General features: G+C 42.9%; 1 protein-coding gene across 1 annotated transcript in view; it reads right to left on the reverse strand.

Moving 5' to 3' along the window:
* The window catches only part of NDUFS1 (NADH:ubiquinone oxidoreductase core subunit S1), a 35,441-nt gene that overhangs the window by 12,665 nt on the left and 10,129 nt on the right, over nt 1–12,647 (reverse strand). The window contains exons 5-11 of the mRNA XM_075934347.2: nt 9,465–9,541; nt 8,829–8,910; nt 8,577–8,707; nt 6,891–7,076; nt 3,451–3,585; nt 1,508–1,622; nt 424–569 (exon numbers count right to left, since the gene is read on the reverse strand). Of these exons, the coding sequence (XP_075790462.2) occupies nt 424–569; nt 1,508–1,622; nt 3,451–3,585; nt 6,891–7,076; nt 8,577–8,707; nt 8,829–8,910; nt 9,465–9,541 (872 nt within the window). The remainder of the gene's footprint in view (nt 1–423; nt 570–1,507; nt 1,623–3,450; nt 3,586–6,890; nt 7,077–8,576; nt 8,708–8,828; nt 8,911–9,464; nt 9,542–12,647) is intronic.

Below are 12,647 nucleotides of genomic sequence, written 5' to 3' on the forward strand. Positions count from 1 at the left end.
CTGAACAATGGCTGCCCTATATTTCTCAGATTTGCACCTCTAGTATTGTAAAATAATAATAGACCTCTCCATCCACTAACATGCAAACTCAAAACAATAATATTCTAGATGTGGTCTAGTATTTTATTTTGTGTCTCTGCCCTGGCAGAGTGCAGAATTTTAACACAAAATGTTTATCATTATGCCAAGGGCTACTGGACAATTCATATGCCAGAGCACTAAGAATATACCGACGAAGTGGGTCTTTGCCCACGAAAGCTTATGCTCCAATAAATCTGTTAGTCCATAAGGTGTCACAGGACTTCACATTGTTTATCCAGATTCAGACTAACATGGCTACCCCTCTGATTCTTAAGAATATACCGATATTCTTTCATTGGAAAACATAATTAAGAAAAGTACAAGCTTTGCCTTTTATCTCACCCTGCTCCAGCACTAGGGAAGACCTCTTCAGTGCACAGAGTGTCAGAATTTACTCTATTCAGTAAGTCTTTTAGAGCTACCAGTGCTTCTGCATCCACCAGTCCTCCTGCAATCGCAGCCACATCCTTACCTTGGGCACCCTGCAGCTGTACAGAGAGGAACAAGATGTGTGACATCTATAAATAACTGGAAACAAGCGTGCCTGCTCTCATCCACGCACGCTCAAAATAAGCTATGAAGCAGAGATAGGATCTGAGAAAGTATTGATCACATTATTGGTCTTCTGTAAAAATGCTACAATGGCAAGTCAGAATGTTGACCTTTTCATTTTAAAAACAAAATAAAAACTGCAGTTCAGTAGTAAACAATTCTTCCACCCTCCTACCGTGCAAAGTACTATAAAATGAGAACAGATTAATGAATGTATAAGAGCAGATATAATCACTAAAGAGCAACGAAACATTCTTGCAATATAACACCTAAACAGCAGAATTAGTGGCATAGAAGAGTCTTTAGATCGGACCTACCCAATCCACAATGTAACTGTTTTGTGAGGTGTGTGTGGGGAGTGGGGAAAGATAGCACAGTTTAATCTAATTCCATGTAAAAGGCTTCAGAGAGAGACACTCGTAGTAATTAGATTTAAAAATAGTCACTTTCTCCTGAATTTCTACAGGAGTCCTACAATATCCTATTTAAATTAAAACTAAGTAAGTATGATTGAGACAAGAAAAATTAGCCTCATATAATCATTAAATATACGATTTAATCTAGTACTTTGCCTAAACACATAAACAATAAGATTGTACGTAATATGTAATGAGGAAATCTTTATAAAGTTATTCCAGAATGGAGGACCAAAAAATTCTCCAAAAACACACTTGAATTCAGAGTAACTTTTGTTATTCATGCATTTTGGTAAGTGGAAACAACTTGCATTCTAATCAGGTATAATTCTCCAAAATTATTCTTACACGGTAAGATGTTAACTGTGGATGGTTCTCTACAATCTTCATTATTTGCTGCACGGAAGTATTATAATATCCCTTAAACAAACAAAGAGAGAGATGCAAATAGTTCCTACCACTCCAGCAACACGAATCAGGGCATCTTCCCAGGAGCTGTAAACAAACAGTCCTTCTTCATTTTTGACCATTGGTTGAATAAGCCGCTGGCGTTTCAAACCATCATAAGCAAACCTGGATGAAGAAAGCCAAAACCATAACAGCTTTATGAAAATTGGCTTATGAATATAATTGGGGGAGGGATGAAAATTGGCTTATGAAAATCGGGGGAGGGATAGCTCAGTGGTTTGAGCATTGGCCTGCTAAACCCAGGGTTGTGAGTTCAATCCTTGCGGAGGCCACTTAGGGATTTGGGGCAAAATTTGTCAGGGATGGTACTTGGTCCTGCTGTGAAGGCAGGGGACTGGACTCAATTACCTTTCAAGGTCCCTTCCAGTTCTAGGAGATAGGCAATCTCCATTAATTAATTTATTTATTTAATATGCATAACAAAGACACTTTAGGCAAAAATTCCCTTACATGACTTTAAAGTTACAATCTGCTGGATGTGTATATTCTGTCTGTGCATATGTATCATTCTTGTATGTGAAGTTAAAAGTATGAAGTGTGAATCAGTTCATAAATGTAGATATGCTAATGAGGACCATTAGTAATATTCCAGAAACATAGTGGCTTGGTACTCAAGCCAATGACCTGTTAATAGTCTTGTTTTTCCTGTAAGCCTGGACTATGGTTGGTCCTGACAAAGTATGAGCCAGGCCACCTGATGATGGAAGCCATTCTGGATCTTGTACTTCTCCACTTAAGGTGAGAAAAGTCTGAACTGAACACAAAGAATTCCCACCTTGGGCAAAGGGAATACAAAGGTGGGAAACCCAATACTGGAGCAGTTCCCAGACTCCTCACTTACCACCCCAGATGCCTGCTGGAAACATCTAAGACTGAAGATGTGGAAGAATAAGGCCCAATATAGAAAGCTGCCTTGCTTGTGAAAAAGATGATTAGTTACTGTTAGGGTAAGAATTTGCATGTATTAGGTGTAGCTGGCATGTTTTATTTTTTGCTTAGTAACTTACTTTGATCTGTCTGTTTTCACTTACAATCACTGAAGTTCCACTTTTTATACTTAAGAAACAAGAGTGATTTTTTTTTTAAATCAAACCCAGTGTAAATAATTGATACCTGGGGAGAATCAACAGCTGTGTGCTTTTCTCTTTTATTGATAGTGGGGGAAGGGAGGAGGGCAAACATCTTTATGAGTTCTCTATGTATAACTTTTATACAGAGAAAGATGGATTTATTTGGAGGTTTGATCCTATTGGGGTTGTGCACCTGGTGCTGTGTCAAGTCCCTTTGAGCCTTCCCAGAGCAGAGTGGATCTCAGGGTCTGTGTTGCTATGCTTGGGATCTGTTACCCCAACTCTGTGCCTTTGCTGGGGAAGATCAGAGCATCTGGCCCGGCAGGACAGGGTATTGTGGAGCCCTTCCTCCAGCAGGTAGAAAGGCTCAGTAGTAAGATCAGCACACCAGGTGACAACCACAAGTGATCTCTGTAATCCTACTTGTCCCAGTAATATTAACTGTGATGCAGAGGTCTACAGAATGAGTGAAATAGGACCTAAACTAGACTTTTGTTCCGATATCACAAAACAGTTGTGTCAATGAATAATCTATCATGAAGACAGACTAATAAATTACCCAAAATTGAACCTTCTTAATGGGAATAAAATGAAAGGGGAAAGTTGAAATATTCAGCATATATAAAAACATATTTGTCAGCCAAAAAAAGTAAACATTTAAAATGCAAAATGTAGTACTCAAAGGTCAGTACTAGAGTCAGTATTTCTGGCACACTATGAAAATGCCCCTTTAAATGCATACAGAGAGCCCTGCATGCTGCAAAATCGGTATGCACACACAATCCACAAAAATGGTCCACGGATATATCTGCAGATGAAGCAGTTATCTGCAGATCTGTAGAACTGTACATATATGCGGATACCTTGTTTTGTCAGAGATCCATTCTTCATTGATGTCTTCATGCAATCTTGGTAAAATCCTCATCACTTCTCCAGTTCTCGTGCTCACCACAATGTTACTTCCAACAGCATCAAGAACATCAATGGACTCAGTCTTTCTGTGGATAGGAAAAGGCACAAAAACCTACAATTTTTTATTTCTGAACCATTACTTAATGCATTAGAAGTCTTTGGTCAAAGATTTCCAAATGCTACATGTAGGTTTTCACCATTACTAGATAGATCTAGGGACGTGAATGATTGCTTATCGGATAGCTGACGTGCTAGTTGACTAGTCACTTCCCCCGACCCTTCCTGCCTCTATCAGAAAGAGGCAGCAAGGGAAAGGGGGAAAGAGAAGGGAGTGCTTCCAAGAGGGAGTGCCGCAAGGAGTCCAGGGCCAGACCCCAGGCTCCATGAGGTGCTGCCACTTTGAAATGCTGCGTGCAGCCCAGGGCCAGCTGGGGGAGTCCCAATTGGCCCCGGGCTGCACGCAGCATTTCAAAGTGGCAGCACCTCATGGAGCCCAGAATCAGTGGGGGAGTCCTCAGCTGACGCCAGGCTCCGTGTGGTCCTGCCTCTTCAAAACACTGTGGAGAGCATGGGGCCAGCGGGGGACTACTTGAGTCCCCCGCTGGCCCCGTGCTCCCCGCAGCGCTTTCACTTTTGAAGTATAACAATCTCAGGATTGTTGCTACACTTCAAAGGAGGAAGCGCCCTTAGTGACTAATCGAATAGTCGATGCAAATTGCATTGACTCTTCAATTAGCCAATTAATACAAATTTTACATCCCTAGATATATTTAACATTAAAGATTTGTTTCATAAGACCTGGTCTACACTAGGAGTTTAGGTCATACTTAGCTGCATAAAGTCAATTTTCTAACCATCATGTGCGCACTATCAAGCCAGCTCTGTCGACTTTAAAGGCCAATGAAGTTGATTTCAGTGTTTTTACAAGGAGTAACTCAAAGTTCGACCTTGCATGGTCGAATTTATGATAGTGTAGACCCAGTGTTGAGGAAGTTGATGTTCTTGGCCTCCAGAAGGCATCCCACAGTGCCCGACTAACCGCTCTGGCCAGAACTTGTGCCTCTGCTGCTCTCCAGATGAACAGGAAAAGCCCTGGGAAAATCTGAATTTCATTTCAGGGGTGGCCAACATTGCAAGCACACCTTGGAGCAGACAGCACACCTGAGCAGCACATGTGGCTCTAAGTTCAAGTTCCATGAGTTCCATTTCCCAGGGGCACAAAAGAGCACCAGCATGGACCGTGCAGGAGATCTTGGGCCTTACTGAGGCATGGGGAGAAGAACCCATTCTGTTGGAGCACCGAAACAGCAAAGGAAATGCCAATATCTAGGCAAAAATTGTGAAATGCATGGGAGAGAAAGGGGCACCCAGCAGTACCATGTTAAAATAAAGGAGCTTAAGCAGTCCTACAAGATAAAGGAAGCAAATGGACAGACTGGCGCACCACCACCAACATGTCACTTCTATGACCAGCTGCATACAATCCTAGAGTGAGACTCTACCAGCTTCCCAAGCCAAACTGTGGAATCCTTCCAAGACTCTCTAGGCAGCAGTATAGGGGACAGTGTGGCGGTGTTGGAGGATGACTAGAAGTATGGCCAGCCAGTGAGAAGAAAGAGTGTCAAGAACATTTTCTAACCTTAGAGCCAATCCCCAACTACCAGGATTTATCACGGTCAAACACTGATCTCAGGGAAGGGCACTTCTGGTAAGGTCACTTTTTTTTTTTCCTCGCTATAAGCAGATTAAGGCAATTGGGTGTGATGCATGGTATACTCTGTGCCTGCACAGCACGGGTGGCCCCGAACAGCTTGTTAGCGTGCTGGAGATGGAGCAGGAATCCTCCCTGCATGTCTCCCCAAAGCTCTCAGATAGGAACTCTTCACTCTTCTCACAAGGTTTCTGGAGAAGGATCCAAGTCTGTCTTATTCCGTCCTCCATGATAGAACATCTCCCCACACCAAGCCAGCAGTAAGTGGTTGACATCACTGCAGCACAAAGCATTGTGACCAGGTTTCCAACCACATTCATTCAGCATCAGCTCCCTATCACTGTGTGATTCGGAGAAGACATATCTCGCATGGCAACCTGGATGAAGGAGGAGAAGCTGCTGCCTCTGCTGCTAGTTCCTGCAGGTTGGAAAAGTAGCACTCTTCCAGGAAACAGGGAGTGGCGGACAGAGGAGGGAAGCCGTGTCACCCACTGCTCTGACCCACCAGCATAACCAGACCCCGGCCCATCCCACCCGCAAGCTTCTGCAGGAAGGGAAAGTAGTACTCTCCTGGGACTCAGGGAGTGGCAGACACACAGGAGAAAAACCATGCGAGCCGCCTCTTTGCCCCGGCCATTCCCTATTGGACCTGCAGGATCATGGCCTGGCAGGAATGGTAATGGGCCTGCCTCCAAACCATGTGAGTCCAGATGTTCCCTTGAGAACTACCTCATGCTCTTCCTGGAGTGACATGCACAGGTTCTCAACATACTCCATCATTAAGTGCACCAAGACAGACACCAACATCACAATGCTTTCATGCACAACATGATTCATAAGGGAAGCCATGCTCACATAACTATGGTGTCTGCACAGGACCAAAAAGGGTGTGAAAAGACTGTTTCCTGTTGATCTCAAGCAAGGGGGTTGGGGTGGGGGAAGAGGAAGTAGACGAGCTCATTATGGGATGCAGACATGAACCGAGAATCATCCGCTGCACAGTTTTGGTCCCAGCATGTGCCAGGAGCATAACTCAGAATGCAAAGTGGCGCAGGCACGGAGAGAGAGCTACCCGCAGTACATCACTCTGAAAGTTGACAGCAGTCTCCATTCCCAGGAGGTGTGACTTCAAATTGCATTGAATTCGTGCACACAGTGGGAACATGGACCTCTGACTTTACAAAAATTGTGTGGTAAGAAATTGACCTTAACAAAGTTGACCTTATCTTGTAGTGTAGACATGGTCAAAGACAAGTATGTACATCATTTTCACCAGTCACTGTACTGTAGAATTTGATCTTTTATTCGAGGCCTGAATATTAAAATGCTGGCACACCTTAGGGAGACCTCTAAGTGTGAAACATTCTGATCCTCCTGCCACCCGAACTGCTAGAGATACAAACATACGCAATTTAGGATGACCAACATGTATAGGATGAATGTATTTAATTGGCTTGGCATCAAAGTAATTCAATTGCTTAATGATCTCAAGCTGTATCACACACACACACACACACACACACACACACACACACTTTTTTACAGCACTTCTCATGCAATAGCATCATAAAAATTTCTCATGGAATAGCATCATGAAATTTATGGTGGGTGAATATTAAAGAGCATATGAAAGATAAACAGAAATTATCTTGCATTCAATGTACCACTTATGATACATACCGTGTCTCCCAGGGACGGGCAGTAAAGGCATATGGCTTGGAGGTAAGGGCGCCTACTGGGCAGATGTCAATAACATTGCCTGATAACTCAGACATAAACATTTTTTCAACATAAGTGCCAACTTGCATCTCATTTCCTCTGCCTGTTGTTCCTAAGTCATCTACCCCTGCAATCTCACTAGCAAACCTGTTGGATGCAAATAAAGTTGAAAAATTGAAATGTGTATCATTATTAAATGGTTTTTAATTCTTATTCATTTTATCTTTCAATATCAGCCTCTGGAAGAGAAGACATGGGGGGGGGGGGGGCGCGGGAGGGATAGGCATCTAAACAGATTAGAAAATGTCCATGTATGTAGTACTATGATTCTATGGCTCTAATTGTGGGAAATAGTAAAAAGCAATTACTATATACTCTAACATAAGCCCATTCCTTTATAAGCTGTCTCCCCAAACTTGGGGGCGGGGGGGAGAGAAAGAGTAAAAAGTCACTGACCTGTTTATAAGCTGACTCCAGAGTACAGCGGTCTGGGACCTTATAAATGGGACAGTGACTTTTTACCTTTTTTCCCCCTCTACGTTTGGGGAGGTCGGGTCCTAGACCGCTGCAGCTCTGCTTTCTAAATTTAGTAAGAACCACCCCTGCTGCTGCTCTACCTTTTCAGAGCCCATTCATAAGCTGATGCCTGCTCTTCACAGCCGGATTTAAATAATAAAAAAAAGTCAGCTTATGAACAAAGTATATATGGTATACTGTATTTGTATAAACATGAAGACATATCCAGCAATAGTTCACATCTAGTAACACTAGCTTACTGAATTTCATTGGGTGAGAGGAGAAAGGGGATTCACGGAGCTGACAACGGAGTATGAAGTTTTGATTTATCCGTTTGAATACAGCTCCAGTAAGCAGTAGCCAAAAGTTCTTACACAAGATAGGCAGAGGAAATTGTGTCTTATCCATACATAAAGTTCAGGTTCAAATTGAATAATGCTGAAGTCTAAGGGTATGTTTAAACTTGCACCTTAGTTCAAACTAGGGATGCAAATGTAGGCATTCAAAATAGTCAATGAAGCAGGGATTTAAATATCCCGCGTTTCATTAGCATGATCTCGCCAGCACATTTCTCCGATCAACAGCTGTTTCGACAGTGAAAGTGCGCGCTGGGATGAGTTAGTTCGAACCAAACCCCTTAGTTCGAACTAACGTTAATGCTCAAAAAATGGAGTAACATTAGTTCGAACCAAGGGGTTTGGTTCGAACTAACGTGTCCTGGCGTTCACTTTCACTGTCGAAACAGCTGTTGATCGGAGAAATGTGCTGGCGAGATCATGCTAATGAAGTGCGGGATATATAAATCCCCGCTTTATTGACTATTTTGAATGCCTACATTTGCATCCTTAGTTCGAACTTGGGTGCAGGTGTAAACATACCCTAAAAAGCTATCCTAATGAGATTCTAGATGTCAACTGCTATCGCCTTGAGTAAAAATACTGTGACGACAGGTGTTTGAAACTACAGTTTCATATAAACCGGACTTGGAGAAAAAGTCCCTTCAAATTTTGGAATCTGTTCTGAAATCTGAACTACAGGGTTGGCTCTGAATTTGGAGCTTGATTCCATTTTATTGTTTTATTTTCCTGTTATATTTTTCACTGGAGAGAATACTAAGCAGAAAGACATTACCTGATGCACCGAGTGCATTGTATACACCGAGTCATTATTGTTTTGACTAGCGGGCCAATATTCTTGTCTTCAACTGCACGTTTTCCCTCTAAAAATCTGCTCCTATCATTGCCGAACATCATTGATTGGTCCTAGATTAGGTAACAGAAAATAACTTAACCCATGTTACTGAGAAGTGTAGTTTCATCTAAGATAAAAAAAGATAAGTGTTAGTAAATAAGAAGTGTAAAATAATTGAACTGGTTTTTATACCTGAAGGTCACATTCTCCTCCCTGATCACAGATTGGACAGTCCAATGGGTGGTTTGCCAGCAAGAACTCCATTACACCCTCTCTGTTGGTGTCAGTAGTTACAGAGTTAGTGTCACAATTACTCAGTTTTACCCTGCAGCCTAGACTATTAGTGGTAGAAAAGACCTTCAGAGCATTAAAAACAGACACTTGTGTCATTATAAACAAAACACCCCTTTGTGTTTAAAAAAACCGCAACAGATGGGGCTAACTGACTTGGGTAATAAGGGAAATGGTCCTTCACCTCCAGATTATCACTTTTGTGTTTACTATAGACTACAAAAAATGTTATAATCAAATGTTTATGTAGTAGCCTAACCATATCACTACCACCTCCTTTATTGCCATTCTCAGCCAAGAGACTTGGAAGAATTACACGGACATGGATTTATTTTAAAATTTTAACTAGAAAGTGAACTCTCTGCATACAATTTTATAGCATATTACAAATAAAGTTAAAAGCAGTACATCAAGTGTCTATTAAAAAACCTCAAAGCTGAACACACATTTGTTAAATTAGGCAATGTTTTTACAGACCACAGCCTTCTCTTCCAATAAAAAAAAAAAAGCAGTTACATGAACTCAGATGATGGATACCTTGCTTTCCTGGACTTCTCAGAATTTGTCAGTATGTTCCAACCCTTCATAACTGGCATGGCACAAGCAGCTACTGGCTGCAATCATAATAAGAAAAATACATCAAGAGATTTCCTCTTACTGCAAAGAGTAAATGATTCATACATGTACTAGTTATTAATCCAACATCCTATAGCAAATACATGATACAAATAATATTTGCCACAAAATACAGAAAATCCATCCAATGTAAAAAAAAAAAAAAAAAAAAAAAAAAAAATCAACTTTGGTTTCATGTCTTTTCTTCCATTACATTTGAGAATCTGTTACTTAAGTAGTTAACTTTTGCCATCATCATTGGGAATTTGATTTTGTATTTGTGGTTTAAATCTATCCTTTTTTTCCCCCCTTCTTAAAATGAATAAGTTACACTGTACCAAAAGGACAGAATTCAGCTCTGAAAAAGATTCTGCTGTTGACACAGGGCTCTACCGTGTACCACTGAAGTCAATGGGAGCGTTGCAACAGACTTCAACAATACATAATGCAATAACACATAAGGATAGTATGACATTCACTCTTTCCTGTATTGGGGGGGGGGGGGGGGGGGAAGAAAGAGAGAGAGTGTGTGTGTGTGTGTGTGTCACATACCTCAGTTTCCCCTCCTCCCCCCTCATGCAGAGAGTTCGGGGGGAGGGGGAACTGAGGTGCGCGCGCACACACACACACACACACACCCCCCACCCCCAATACAGCAAAAACTGAATGCAACAACACCCCCACTACATCACAGCTAGTAAATAAAATGCCATTTGAGTCAGGGACAAAGCTGAAGGCTCCCGTCCTTCAGTTAGATCCATGCAAAATCCAGGTTTTTTTGTAAAAATAAAACAAAATATAAACATGTATTTCTGAGAGGCTATAAAATTAAGTAGTGGTTCTCAATCTGCGGCCTGTAGACCTCTCAGGGTGCAGGCCATCTGCTCATGGCTATGTAACTTATGGGTATGAAAACGATACCTCCCTAAGCAATGCAAGTTACATTGGCCTAAGCAACGTCCACACTGGTGGTATATCGATGTTCTCCAATCGGCATAGTACGTCCAGATACACTACTGCAATGATGCTCCGGTACAGCTGCCGCACCAATGTAGTATGGTAGTATAGACTTGCACTATGGAAATGAAGTTTCAAATCCCAGGAAGGCATTCAGTTTCTCTGATCAGTCAAAACAATGTGAATGCCCCCACTTAGAGGTCAAAATCCAAATTTGCTGTTACTGCAGAAGCTATACAGTTTAGCACCCTTTCAAATGCAGGGGTGGTGCTGGGGAGAAAAGGAAGGAGACTTGAAAAGTTATGGCCACCCCAAAATTTGCTTCAGCCCTCCCTGTAGCAGCTGCCACTCTCAGGCCATCCAGCTCTGAAGGCAGAGTGGAGAGCAGCATCAGTTACTAGCCTGCTCAGGATGCCCAAGGGCAGACCTTGGTCCACATCCTGGGCCCCTGGGACACACCACTCAGCACAGGTGATGGGCCCAGAGATCCTCAAAATGGCCTGGACTGACCCACTCTAGCACAGGCTTCTGGGCCACCTTCCCTGCAGGCCCCAAAGCCCAGGTACCTCTTAGTGCTCTTAGTGATTGCAAGCACTGCCCAGCTCCAGCCTCCAATGGAGCCTCATGATAGGGAGGAGGGGCAGGGCCAGGGCTATATAAAGCCTACTAGTAAGCATCCAGGGAACTGAGAGAACAGAAGCAGCCAACTGGGAGTTTCGTGAGGGAGTTTAGAGGGGGAAGTGTGAATGGGGATAGATAGAGCATTATTTAAAACTTCTTTTAAATTGAATAAAATTGACTACTACCCCATGCTACTCATCCACGTGGGCACAAATGATACTGCCAGGTGTGACACTGAGCAGATCAAGTGTGACTACAGGGCTTTGGGAGTATGGGTGAAGGAGTTTGGAGCGCAGGTGGTATTCTCTTCCATCCTTCCTGCCAAAGGCAGGGGCCCGGGCAGAGAGAGGTGCATGCCTGGCTGCGACGATGGTGTCGCCAGGAGGGATTCGGCTTCCTTGATCACGGGGTGCTCTTCCAGGAAGGACTGCTTGGCGGAGATGGAGTTCACCTTTCCAGGAGCGGGAAGGCCTTGTTTGGACACAGACTGGCTAACCTTGTGAGGAGGGCTTTAAACTAGGTTTGACGGGGGCAGGTGAGCAAAGCCCACAGGTAAGTGCTGAATGTGCAGGACTGGGAGATGGGTTGGAAATGGGGGGGGACTACGGCCTATAATGGCAAGGAGAAAGGAGGGTCAGGGCACAATAGGGAGGCAAGATCAAATCAGTATCTTAGATGCCTATATACAAATGCGAGAAGTATGGGTAATAAGCAGGAAGAACTGGAATTGCTAACCAATAAATACAACTATGATATCATTGGTATTACAGAAACCTGGTGGGATGGGACGCACGATTGGAATGTTGGTATGGAAGGGTACGGCTTGCTCAGGAAGGACAGACAGGGAAAAAAGGGAGGAGGGGTTGCCTTGTATATTAAAAATGTACACACTTGGACTGAAGTGGAGATGAACGTAGGAGATAGCTGTGTAGAGAGTCTCTGGGTTAAGCTAAAAGGGGTAAAAAACGAGGGTGATATCATGCTAGGAGTCTACTACAGGCCACCTAGCCAGGTGGAAGAGGTGGATGAGGCCTTTTTTAAACAATTAACAAAACTATCCAAAGCCCAAGATTTCGTGGTGATGGGGGACTTCAACTATCCAGACATATGTTGGGAAACTAACACAGCGGGGCACAGGCTATCCAATAAGTTTCTGGACTGCATTGGAGACAACTTTCTGTTTCAGAAGGTTGAAAAAGCTACCAGAGGAGAAGCTGTTCTGGATTTGGTTTTAACAAATAGGGAGGAACTAGTTGAGAACTTGATAGTGGAAGACAGTATAGGGGACAGTGATCATGAAATAATAGAGTTCACGATCTTAAGGAAAGGTAGAAGGGAGACCAGCACAATTGAGGTAATGGATTTCAGGAAGGCAGATTTTGATAAGCTCAGAGAACTTGTAGGTAAGGTCCCATAGGAAGCAAGACTGAAGGGAAAAACAACTGAGGAGAGTTGGAAGTATTTCAAAGGGACGTTGTTAAGGGCCCAAAAGCAAACAATTCCGCTGTGTAGGAAAGATAGAAAATA

The sequence above is a fragment of the Pelodiscus sinensis genome, chromosome 7 (genome assembly GCF_052426305.1).
Source record: "Pelodiscus sinensis isolate ZL-2025 chromosome 7, ASM5242630v1, whole genome shotgun sequence".
Classification (NCBI taxonomy): Eukaryota; Metazoa; Chordata; order Testudines; family Trionychidae; genus Pelodiscus; species Pelodiscus sinensis.